The 13,149-nt window shown below is 43.0% G+C and overlaps 1 protein-coding gene across 12 annotated transcripts in view; it reads left to right on the top strand.

The window, feature by feature from the left end:
• The first annotated feature begins 9,837 nt into the window (after positions 1–9,837).
• The window catches only part of RBM26 (RNA binding motif protein 26), a 77,785-nt gene continuing 74,473 nt past the window's right edge, over positions 9,838–13,149 (top strand). For 9 of the 12 annotated variants that reach the window (XR_006785683.1, XR_006785682.1, XR_006785685.1 and 6 more), the window contains exon 1: positions 9,838–10,376. Coding sequence is in view for 2 of the 12 variants with exons in the window: in XM_045838966.1 (XP_045694922.1) it covers positions 10,306–10,376 (71 nt within the window). In the remaining 10 variants the exon portion in view is untranslated. The remainder of the gene's footprint in view (positions 10,377–13,149) is intronic. The other 3 variants (XR_006785687.1, XR_006785684.1, XR_006785686.1) reach the window with 1 other exon arrangement.

The following is a 13,149-nucleotide window of genomic DNA, read 5'->3' as shown; positions in this document are numbered from 1 at the left end:
TAATCTTCTGATAAAGAGAAAACCAGTTCAGCCGACCACTAAAATGTGCGGGAGGAACTGAAGATTGAAATAGAAACCGCAGCTTTCAAAACGGTATTATCATTCACAAAATGGCAAAAAAAAACAATGTCCAAAACCATCATGGCATGCAAGGAAAACTAAGTTCAGACTCCTAACACAGGCTCGGTCAGACCCGTGATGTTCTAAATAAGGCCACAGACAAACTAGCAGAACAGTAACTACACGCAAGGCCATGTGTCCTAAAGACAGACCCCTGATGGTTCCAGCACCTCCCTAGTTTACAAATTCTGACCCGTCTCTGCCGAGGCCACCCTCTGACTAACTCTGCAGATGTTCTTCCCTAACTGTTACCTGTTGAAACGTGGTGTGTGCTCTCCCTGGCCGCAGCAAGCACATCACCTACTGCATTTTAGATACTGAGATAAAACAGTGAATGAGAAAAGGGATTTTGCCTTCCAGGGACCTAATATTTTAATATGGTGGATAACAAATACTAACAATGCAGTGTGATATAATTATAACAGGAATAAACCCGGCGAACATTCAGCCCAGTCAAAAAAGGCTTACTGAAGGAAGTGATTTTTAAGAGAAGTCCTGAAGGGTGATTAGGAGCTACGTAAAGACAGGGTTGGGTACGGTCACTTCGAACAGAAGGCCCTCCTGTGTAAAGACCAGAATGAAAAACAGCATGGCTTGCTTTTACATACGGATTAAGGGTTTTACAGGATGAACAAAATAAAACAAAACTGTGTATACCTTATCCTCCCCTTCCCTCTTTTATTCTCTGGATAATATAAATGAGGGGAGGAATAAACAATCTTTTGAAGAAGGTCCACCTTTACATTTTGTTCTTGTTTCCTTAGTAGCTTGAGGACAAAACTGTCTATTATAAAAGTAACAATGCAGAACCTTAATTAAGGCCTTTGAAATGTAATCCCACACTCTTACTGGGGGCCGGAGCCAGAGCAGAGGAAAACACCAAGAACAATGAAACAACAGACATCAGGCACCATTAAATGCCCACATAAGACACCCTATAAAGTTTGAAAGCCACGCTGCCCAATAGCGCAGCTGCTAGCAATGCATGGGTATTGGGCCTTTGTGATGCAGCTTGTTTGAACTGCGATGTGCTGCAAGCGTAAAACACACACTGAATTTCAAAGACTTGGTAGTCAAAACAAAGTAAAATGTCTCAGTAATTTTTATACTAATTGCACATTGAAATGACACTATGTTGGATAAAATGGGCTAAATAAAATGATTCAATTAATTTCACTTATTTTTTGTTTTGTTTGTTTTGTTTTGTTTTACGTTGTAAAAATGTGGCCATTAGAAAATTTAAAATTGTATTTGTAGCTCACATCCTACTTTTATTGGACAGTGCTTTTCTCAAATATAAGGATATTTCCTCCGTTGTGGAACAAAGCAATGAGCTCAGTATATTAATAGCGCAGCTCCTAGTCTTCTTACTCTGTACTGTTTTGGTGTATTTTGGATCCCTTGTATAAAAGTACTGCTATAGGGAGCCATTATAATCAGTTATCAGGGTACGGAGTGTGTGCTTCGTAAGGATGGACAGCATGTCCAGATGGCTGGGCGTGGGCTGAGGGCAGGGAACAGGAGAGGCTGCGGGGTGACAGCGCTAGGCCAAGGCAACAGGGACCTGGGAACTGCTTACACACCAAGCCACGCCCCTCAGGGACGGAGGTCTGAGGTTCCAGGACTGAGGGCATGGCTGGTAGCCAGGTGGTAGCCTTTGCAAACCACCTGGGGCCATGGCAAGGACACTGAGTTTCATGGCACAGTGCCAGGTCCTGCAGGTGTTCAGCTGCGTTGCCCAGGCAACCATGGGCCTGCCTAGCAGACACTTAACTCCAGTGGGGAGGTTCTGCTTTTAGCTGCAGGCGCCCTGTCTCTTCCACTGAGGCTGCCTTCTGCACTGCCTGAGAGGATATGCGGGGTTCTCAGCGTTCCTTTTCCCAGGCCTTTGGTTCAGTCACTCTCTGTTGGTGGGCCCTGCGTATGGGCAACTCGCCGCATGTGGGGACTAGGCGTGGTGGGTGGGTGGGTGGGTGGGATACACAGAGTCAACAGAGCACCAGGAGAGTATCCCCACCTTGGACATGATGGTAGCAGGGAGAGGTTGTAGCACTGAGTGTGTAAGGCTAGCAAGATAATTGCGTAGAGAAAAAGGCTCTCCTACCCACTTCTGATACCAGATTTGGGGGGTACCCAGGGGAAGACAGGTACATACACAATGGAGGTAACAAGGGAGTTCTGGCTGGTGTGGCTCAGTGGATTGAGCGCCAGACTGCAAAACAAAAGGTTGCCAATTTGCTTCCCAGTCAGGGCACTTGCCTGGGTTCCTGGCCAGGTTCCCAGTTGGGGTGTGAGAGAGACAACTGATTTCACCTCTCTCTAAAAATAAATAAAATAAAATAAAGAAGTTAGAATGGTGGTGGGAGGTCGTGCTGGACCAAAGAGGCCTGGTCTGTCTAGCCTGGGGAAAAAAGGGATTGGTTGGGGGTTGGACCCACCCACAGCACACCAAAGTTTGGGAATCAGTCATTTTGATAAAGCACCTGGCCCATTCCACACCTAAAACAAATATAGTCCCAGGGGAAGAAGGAAACTCGTTCTTGTTTGTCACTGTCTCCATGGGCCCTGTGGCCTTAGCAGTCACGAGGCCCATGGCCTCGAGGAGGGAGTCTCTCCCTCTCGAACTGGTGGAGCATCCACTGGTGCATTTGTGCACTCTCTCACTCAGAAGCTTGTGACCTTGCAGTCTTAGCAGCTGCATGGCCAATGGCTACGCTGGTTCCACATGTGGCCTTTAGGAAGGAGTCCTAAGCCAGACTGCAGCTGGGAACAAACTAAGCTACCTGGATGACTGCTTAGCAGGCACCTCAGGCTCCAGAAGATGGTGTTTTATTTTATTTTTTTAAAGATTTTATTTGTATTTATTTTCAGAGAGAGGGGAAGGGAGGGAAAAAGAAAGGGAAAGAAACACGGATGTGTGCTAGAAACATCAGTTGGTTGCCTCTCGCACACACCCAACTGGGGACCTGGTCTGCAACCCAGGCACATGCCCTGGTAGGCAATCGAACTGGTAATACTTCAGGTCACAGGCTGGCGCTCAATCCACTGAGCCACACCAGCCAGGGCCAAAAGATGGTGTTCTAAAATGCAATAGGAACTTCGGGCACTGCCTTGTGTTTGCTCTTGCTTAGGATGGCTGGGTTTTGTCTGGGTTTTGCATAGATGAGCTCTGACATGGGGAGTCCCCCATTTTTCCAGACCATTGAGCATCTAAATAAAACCCTCTTTCCTTTCTCACCAGCCTCTGCCTCTAGAGTGTGCCTTTTTTGGTGGTGGGCAGCTGAACCCCCATTTTTGTTCAGTAATACACCGAAGAATTGGTGATTGTCTTTCAAACTCTTTTTTAGCAGAAGCACTCTGATCTTAGTAAGGGGAAAATTGTAGTATGTCCTCTATCCCAGTTAACACTGCTACCTGTTACTGAAGCGTTTCACCTTGAACTATCTACAGACTTACCCCCCATAGCATGCATTATTTTTCTTTCCAAGTTATGTGTCTAGTCTCAAATGAGAAAACTATATTATCTTTAACGTGCTCTTAATTCTATTTCTAGATAACTAAAAATCTTGGCATTTATTATGTTAAAGGTGATTTGCATCCCTTCTGTTTTTATTTAAAAATCCCCACATTTAATCAAACTTTTTCTTAAAAGAAGTACATGTGCAATCATGTTTTCAGTTCATCCTGACATACTGGAAACTGTTTATGATTGTGCATTATATTTGAAATAAAATCTGGTTCAAAAATCTTAATATCGCCCATGTTCACCTAATTTAATCAGCAGCCATTCTCCCCCTACCCTGCCACCCTGCCACCTTTCTGCTATTCTTTCAGATCCTGGTGCATCCTCACTCAAAACACTTCGCAAGCTGTGATGTCGGCCTGCAATGTTCTCATCTCTCTTTTGTTTCACATGACCAACTTCTACTTATTAATCAGTCTTCTTAATCGTTTAATACCATACCCTTAGAGAAGCCATGCTTGAAACTTTCTAAAGTGTTACAATGGTTCGTATTTTCCTGTTTTCTTTCATCATACCTAATTTTATTTGTGATTATACATCTTTCCCTATATGATTATTTGTTAAACGTCCCTCTTCTCTATTAGGCTGTAAGTTCCATGGGGCAGATTTCATGCCTCTTTTGTCCACCACTGTATTTCCAGCAAGTATGTCTGAAACACGGCAGGCCTTCAGTAGACATTAGCTGAAAATCAAATTGGGAAAACTAAATAGAGTGCAAGAGTTGAAAACAGGAGAAAAGGAAGTAACTTATGAAACAGGGTACTTAAGGAGGCCATAGGGGACTAAATTCAGAGCATTACATGGAAGATAAAATGTATGTACATTAAAAAATAAAACGATAGGTGCTAATTAAATAATGGCCATAGAAAGTCAAAGTCTTGTTAGAATGTGTGTCTTGGGAGAGATATTAAATTGAGGTGGCTAAGAATGATTTTAAAGAAGTAACTGGGTCAGAAGTTATGTTTAAGTTTTATTATGAACTATAATTTTTAAAAAATTCATAAAATGAGAATGAATCAGATGATTTAACTTACAGGTTGGGCTCTCTGGGGTGCAGATGTTGAGATACAGTTAGAAGCGCTGAAAGTTTAGCGGAGAATAGCATTTGTGAAAGGGAAAGGGAGAAAGTAGTATGGGGCAAGGGGACCCCTTGGTTTACAGATCTGACAGAGCTTTTATTATTCCGGTGTTAAGCAGACCCTTATACTATGTCCTGCTTAGTGTTGGTTGAGGAAGGGCAGGGGAGAAAGAGATTGCCATAGTAGTGCAGCTTCAGCTGAGAGAACCCAGGAGCTAACAGCTGGAGGCTGTCAGCTGGCTACATGCCTTGCAGTTGAGCGTGAGTCCTCTCCTGAGGTTATGTATATCGGGAAAGTGCGCCTCGGTGACTGCCAAATAGGAGGGAAGACCCCCCAATACCAGAATTTATTTATAAAAATTGTGTACTTTTCTTACATGTTTAAACTTTAGTCACTTTCAAAGTACTCTTCATCTGATGCAAGGCATCTATCAAGATTTTATTTCCACTTCTCAAAACAGTTTGTGAACTCATCGATTTTGATGCCTTTTAGTGCTTCTCCCATTTTTTGTGTTACCTCTTTCACATCAGCAAAATGTTTCCCTTTGAGCACTTTTTTGATTTGGAGAAACAAACAAACCACTTGGGGTGAGACTGGGTGAACAGGGAGGGTGGGGCATAGGGGTCATTCTGTTTTTGGTCAAAAACTCCTGAACACTCAGCACAGTATTGGCAGGTGCACTCATGAAATAGACAAACATGTTAAGAGAGTCTTAAAAAAAATTCACTGTGGTCAAATGCAACCTCTCACAACAACCCCAGCTGGTATAGATACAGGCGGGTTCATAGTGGGAGAAGCCTGTACTATAGGGGGCCCGCTCTCCAGAAGATAATTCTGTGTTTTTCTTAATGCCCCCTGTAATTAGATAGGATGTTAATTCAATCCAAACGAATCTATACATTTAATGAAGGATTTTTTGACAAGCTCAACAAGTTTGTTTTAAGCATTTGGAAAACCAAAGGTTCACATTTAGCTAAGTAAAATTTGAAAAAGAAGAGCAAAGAGAAGGGGTTTAGTTTATTCCATAAGATAGGCTATAAGATGATGGCAAATAAAAACATGGTACTGGTGTCATCACAGACAAGCAGACCAATTAAAATGGTCAGAACCAGAGCCACATAGAAATGGACTTATGAAGATATGATAAAGGTGGCATCAAAAATCAATGAGGAAAGGTCCTGGCCAGGTGGCTCAGTTGGTTGTAGTGTTGTCCCATACACCATACAAAGTTGTGGGCTCACTTGTCGGTCAGGACACACACCTAGGTTGTAGATTTGATCCCTGGTTGGGGTGTGTATGGGAAGAAACTGATCAATGTTTCTCTTACATGGATGCTTCTCTCTCTCTCTCTCAAATCAATAAACATATTCTAGGGTGAGGATTAAAAAAAATCAATAGGGAAGCGACAGACTATTGATTGAGCAGAATTATGGAGAAAAATTGGTTGGCCATTTGGAGAAAAAACAAACTAGATCCCTACCTTACACTGCACACATGAATGTATTCCAGAGAGAATGAAGACCTAAATACTATTTGCTGAAGAGAGTAATAAACTGTAAAACAAAGAGAAGAAAATACAGAGTATCTTTGTGATGTTGAAATGCAGACTGAGTTTTTCAACAAGACCCCAAAAGCACTATTGAGAGTAGCAAGATTGTAGCCATCAGCTGGGAGAGAGAACTGGAAGAACCTGAGGAGTTGAGCACATTCTGGAAAACATTCCTGGGATCAGGGCAGCTAAGTAAGCCATAAGGATACATATAGGTTTGTTAGGAGATACATCATTATGACTTGCCTATCTTAAATATTTTCCCCTGCATCTACTTTCCTCCTATTTAAAACAAAGTAGTACCCTTCAATAAACATTTTTGAGTTCCAGACATTGCGTTAAGTGCAGGAAATATGAAGAAAAATAAGCTTGAGTCCCAGTCCTTAAAGAGCTCATAACCTAGATGAGACAGATGAGAAAACTAAATAAAATTTTTTAATTCCTCTTCTACAGGTAGTAACCAAGAGGCAACTACCTTTGTCTAGGGCATCAGTAAGAAGATGGTATTTGAGCAATGAGGTAAGCCAATCCAGGCAAAACTGAACAGCACTAACAGTCACAGGACTTTAAAAAAGCAAGGTATGTTGGAAAATGTTAATCAGTAACCTAATACTGGACATTCTGAAACATTTGTTACTGAAGAAAGAAAGTAGCCTGTAAGGGTTGTTTTAGTCTTTTCTTAGTAACATCGATTATCACATTAAGTAATTATCACCTTTGAAAGCAAAGCCAAAGAAGATGAAGCACTGAATTAATGAGGGATACATGTTAATGGTTAAGGAAGAACAGCGTGCTAGGCAGCACTGATGGCAACCGTGGAGTGACAACAAGCATTCTATCATGGATTTAGAGAAGGAAGTGATTGCTTATCAGTTCCAGTGGTCAGGGAAGATTTCATGGAAATGGTAGGGCTTCATTTGATCATTCAAAAAGTAGAGAACTGAGAATTGTCTCTATACATTGGGTGCTGAGAGTGGAGTGCGAGATTCAAAGCTTAGTCCACTAAGGAACAGATAATCAGATAGTTGCAAAAATAAAGCAATGAATGCCATCATAGAAGCAAGCACAGGCTGATTTGGGAAAAACAGAGGGCTCTTGCTTTAGATCAGGGAGGCCAGGGATAGATTTTCCAAGGTGATGCACTGATTTTCATGGATTACTGAGAGTTTGTCAAGTGAAAGGGAGGAAAACACATTTTGCAACGGCTCGGTTTAATGAGAACACACTCCTTTTAAGGAAGGTGAAATAGTTCAGGATGGCTGGATCAAAGGCTGAAAGGCACTGAGGGAAGTTTCTAAGGCAAATAAGGGAGGGGTTTAATTATGAAAGGCCTTTTATGGGATGTTAAAAATTTTGGAAATTTTTTTAGCGTATGTACATTTATTAAAGCTGGGGACAGTGAAACAAGGAAGGGCTTAGGATAGTAGAAACAACAGAAGATAGCCTAGGTGGGGGTGCTTTGGCTCTTCAGAAATGCTATAGTAAAGAAATGAGCCCAGGCAGGTCCGCTTTGGATCACTAGAAGTGAGAGAAAAGGGGCCTTGGAGATAGGATCAGGTTAGCCATGGATGAGCTGCCACTGCCCACTGCTACCCTGGTTGCAAGTCTTGTGGGGACCCTTAGAGTTCAGGAGATGCACGCCTGAGAGAGAAGAAAGGCGTGGGCGTGGTCCTGAGAGGGAGAGCACCAAGAATTTGGACTTTTATCCTGAGGACAACGTGGGAGTTGATGAGGCTTTTAAGCAGCAAAGTGACATGATTTAGATCCAACTTCACTGCTATTAAGGCAATTATGATGAAGGTGATCGAACATGGACTGATATGGGGGTGACCTAAGAAGCAAAGAAATTAAAAGGCTGTTGCTATTGTTTAGGGAAAATAAGAGAAGACTTCAAACATACACTAGCAGTGGTATTAAGAGAGAAGGAAGTTTGAGCTGCCAGGGAAGGAAGAAAAGACATTTCCTGTGGAAATGATGTGAATAAATGTTTGGAAAAGTGGAGGGAAAGCAAATCAGTCTTCCTGGAGCATACAGTATACGACAGTAGAACAATGACTAGCTTTGGAATCTGGGATGAATGGCCAGAGTCATGGAACTGCTGGCGATGAGGTTGAAAACGTTGGTAGAATCAGCTAGTTACAAGGCTTTTAAATAAAGAGGCTAAACAATTAGAATATTACTTTTCTCTCAAAATACAATATTCTTTATTGAAGTAAAATATACATAACATAAATTTATCATTATAACCATTTTAAGTGTACAGTTCAATGGCATTAAGTACATTCCGATTGCTGTTCAACATGGCCCATCTCCAGGACTTTTTCATCATCCCGAACGGAAACTCTTCACCCATTAGAAAATAACTCCAATTCTTCCCTACCCCTCCCATGCCTGGCAACTACTATTCTACTCTTGGTCTCTGAGTTTGGTTATTCTAGGTACTGCACAGAAGTGGCATCATATGTTATTTGTTCTTTGGTGTTTGGCTTATTTCGCTTAGCTAAATTGCTTTAATCAACACCCTGGTTGTTTCATAACTGGCTTTTAATTTGCATCCTACCCTATATGTTGTATTTTAAAACACATGTCTAGGTTTTACTTGATAATCTTTCCCACTTACTGCCTTTGGACACTTCACTCCAGGCAATGATAAACAGGAAATTGTAAACTTGGTGTACTTAATGACAATTAAGTGTCTGTCATAAGTGACTTTTTATTGGTCTACTTTAAGTGTCTATATTGTTAATTTTTTTCATCTCATTATAGTTTATGGGTACTAGACCTTTTGCAAAATTTCACCTAGTACCTTAATAGCACATAGAATAACTCAGGCAAAAATCAAACTTATTTGACGTCCCTGGAGAAGGGAGGATAATTTTGGGGGGGATGCCGATGCAAAGGTTCTTTCTTTTGAGACTACGTAATTTCCCTATCTGCTGTGGAATCGCTCTAAATGAAGACAATTGAAAACACACTTTTCTTATCTTTAGCTGGGGAAAAGCCCGAACGTTTCAGATGTTTGGAAACTATTTGAGAACTGCCAAGGTTATTTCACCTTTCATTTGAGGCATCCCTAGATTATCAGTGCTCTGCCAACAAACTGAGTAATTTCGGACAAGACACCAATCCTCTGGCTGTCTCATGGGTTAGATTAGGCCAGCCTATGCTTCCCAAACCACATCACAGCACACACATACCGCAGGACGCACGTAACCGGAGGAGGCAGTACAGCGCAGCGACACTGGAACCCAGGGGCAGCCGTGAGCCCAGGCACACCCCGGTGGGGACGCCCTCCAGCCCCCAGGTTTGTTCCACCTGACGCGCCACAGCCGGGTGTTACAGAGGACGAGCTGGGGCTCCAGCTGTTTCTGAAGTCATCGATCTTTCCCACCTAGTTTTTTTTAAAGGTCTTTATTCCTTAAAATTATCAAAGTGTAAAAAAGGCACAAGAGCCGCAACCCATCCAAATACACACAAAATATCTAACAGTAAGCTATCGGCGAATTTTACGTTTCTTCCCAGCAGGCTCCGGGAGTCATCGCGAGACTTCGCCAATTCTCGCGAGAGTTACTGGCAGCCATCTTCTCGGGGGTGCTGGGAGCCGGGAAGACCCCCCGAGTCGTTCCCATTGAGCTGCTCTTCGTCTTCGCTTTCTTCACTTTTTCCTTTTCTGCGTCACCTACAAGCACCTGGTCCCGAGGCTGAGAGAAAGCCCGGGTCCAGACCCGTGTTCCGCTCCTGGTTCAGAAAGATTCGCTGGGGTGGAGGGAAGGGGGAGGGCCCGGGCAAGCCGTTGCAGCCTCAGCCCGGGCCGGGGTCCGGGGAAGGGGAGCTCCTAGCAGACTGTGGACTTGCGGCCTGCGGCCGTCCCCGCGCACCTTTTCACCGAATCCAGTTCGCGGGAACCTGCCACCGGCGCCTCCCACCGCGGCCCACGCGGGCGGCGCGCGGAGGAGGGGGCGGGGGCAGCGGCGGCCGTAGCGGCCGCGACCCGGGCGGGCGGAGGAGTGTGACGGCCCTCGGGGCCTCTGTGGATGGTTTCTAAAATGATCATTGAAAACTTCGAGGCACTGAAGTCCTGGCTCAGCAAGACTCTCGAGCCCATGTGAGTATCCGGGCCATCTGCTTGCAGGGATGAGGTGGGAGATAGGCGGACACATCTCTGCAGTTTCCCCAAGTGCCTGCGGTGGAGGCCGAAACGGTGAACTGAGGTCCCAGGGTTCTTGTGTTTTCTCTGTTTCTTCTACCCTCGTTCCCAGGTTCTGCTTATCCCGGAGAGCCTATTTCCTATCATTGAGTTGGCCCTTAAACCGCTGTCTCCTGCTCTTTCCCGTTATGTGTAGACCGACCCCAATCTACACAGACACACTTGTGTTTGTTTAGTAAATCGGCTTTTGTTTTTTTTAAGCGAATCCGTGCATAACCTCCTGCCCACAGATTATTTTATTATGCCCATTTAAACGAAGTGAGTGGCCTTTATTAGGGACTTGGAACTAGTCTAAGCCACTTACGTTTTACCGAAACACTGTTTCTGAAAGAAAGGCCACATCTGCCATGTGCTGTGTGGCTTATCGGCACCTCTCCTAACTGATTGAAGATGTAACAGGTGCTGAGGTGCTGAGTAAAATTCCCTATACCCATCTACATGGTGGTTCTCTTGGAGAGGAGGAAGAGCATGCAGTCTATCCATATGGAATATTTAGCAGTTTTCAGTGGGATGCTGTTTACCTTAGAAAAATTAAGGAGTGTTTTAAGGGTCTGTCTTTGAATACATAAATATATCATGGGCCCAGTGCTTTATCACAATTGACTGGTTTACTATAAACAACTTAAAATGCATTGAAGAAAATCCTCTCATTCAAGAAATTTATTAAGCACCTGACTAGGTACTGTGGGAAGCTTTGGAGATGGAGCTTTCAAATTCCAAAGTCCAGGAGACTTAATAAGCAGATAAGATAACTTAAGATAATAAGAGCAATGACAAGTGTACTTAATAGAGGATCATGTAAAAGTGATTAGTAGGCTTCTCAGAGTAAGTGACAGTTGAGCAACACCTTAGGGGAAGAAGGAACATATGTGTGAACATTTGGAAAAAGTGTTTCTTGCAGAAGGAACAGCAAGTGCAATGGCCCTGTAACAAGTGTGGTCGAGGTGTGTTCCAGGAAGAGAAATGAAACTGTTGGTGCCAGAAGGAACCTGGTGGTGGGGGAGAGAATGGAAGGACACGAAGTTGAAATAGGCAGGGGTCAAGTCATGTAGGATCTTTGAGGCCATGGTCAAGAGCTAGGATTTTATTTAAATTCTAATGGGAAGACATTAGGTAATTTAAAGCAGGCAAGGACTGATTTGATTCTGTTTTAACTCCACCTGCTTTGTGGAGATTAAGGGGGCAAAAATGGAAGCAAGGAGACTATTCTGAAAGGCATTGTGGGCGGAGATGTAGGTAGTTTGCATAAGAGTGATAGTGGACACAACTGAATACAGGGTCTGGCACAAATAACGCCCCTTTGGTAATCTATACCAAATCTTTTATTACAAAACCATAAGCACGTAATTCTGTAACATAACAATATCACACTCAAGTACACCCTGTGACGTTTTAGGGGAAATGCTCAAATTGCTGTCCATGTCGTGCAAGGCATTAACATACCCTACCAACCACACTCGGTAGTACTTCTGCCAGACCCTGTATATTTAATAAGTAAATTTGATAGAACTTGCCGTTGGATTGTATGTAGAAGATGAGAGAAAGGGAAGTCAAGGATGAGGACTAAGAAGTTAGCCTAAGCAACTGGGTGAAGACAGGAAGAGAACAGGTTATGGGATGGAGGGAAAGGTTGTTGGTTACATCAAGTGAGGTGTCAAATAGGTAGTTGGGTATATGAGTCTAGAACTCAGGCCAGGACTAGAGAAATTTAAATACCATCTTGCACATGGTATTTAAAGCCATGAAACTGGGGGAAGCTTCCTAGGACAATAGGTAGATAGGGAAGAAAAGAACCCAGATTTGAGTAGGAAGAAAATTGGGATGTATGACAGTGCAAACTGTCCACTTGATGGGATGCTGCAGAATGGATGAAAAAGATGGTGGCAGGTGGCAGGTAAGTGGCCCTTAGATTTGGCAAGGTATGAGTCATTGGTAACCTTAGCAAAAATAGTTTCACTAGAGTGGAGTGGTACAGATAGGAGCCCTATTGCAGTGGAATGGAAAGAGTGAGCATTGCATCAGTGTGGTATAGTGGTAGAGGGGACAATTCGAGTGGGAATGGCTGGGTTTGAGTTCTGCTTCTGCCACTTATCAGCTGTATAATACGGGGTAAGTCACTTAACTCAGTACCTCTGTTTCTTATGTAAAATGGAGAAGGTGGTGAATACATATTAAGAAACTCTTTGAACACTGCTTGGTTTATCGTTAGCACTGTATTGGATGAACAGAAAACTTTCAAAAATGTTAAGAGTCAAAATAGTGTTCCTTCTTTTAAGCTTCCAGTTTTAATTACTTACTGGCTTTAGTACCATTTCCCTTTTTTCCGCTAACCTAAAAGAAGCTTAGTTGTGGTTACTTAGTGTGTATGCTTATGTATTTTTTAGTTTTAATAAAGCATGTTCCAGGTATCATATAGCCTACTCAGGTCACTATTACTGCAGTAATTATTGTTGGAATAAGTAAGGCACTACAGTAGTAGGAATTGGGATTGGTCCTTTTTATAATGTACGTTGGTTTGGTAAAATTACACTGCCCCTTTAATTGCATTTGAGGTGAATTCTTTAGATGATGTGTTTTAAAGCTGATTCCAATTATTTAAGGCCTGTGGTTTCTTTCTTTTTTTTTTTTAAAGATTTTATTTATTTAGTTTTAGAGAGGGAAGGGAGGGAGA

The sequence above is a fragment of the Phyllostomus hastatus genome, unplaced genomic scaffold (genome assembly GCF_019186645.2).
Source record: "Phyllostomus hastatus isolate PE091 unplaced genomic scaffold, TTU_PhHast_1.1 phas_contig_29, whole genome shotgun sequence".
NCBI lineage: Eukaryota > Metazoa > Chordata > Mammalia > Chiroptera > Phyllostomidae > Phyllostomus > Phyllostomus hastatus.
Note: the sequence above shows the minus strand (reverse complement) of the source record. Positions and strands in the feature narration are given on the sequence as shown.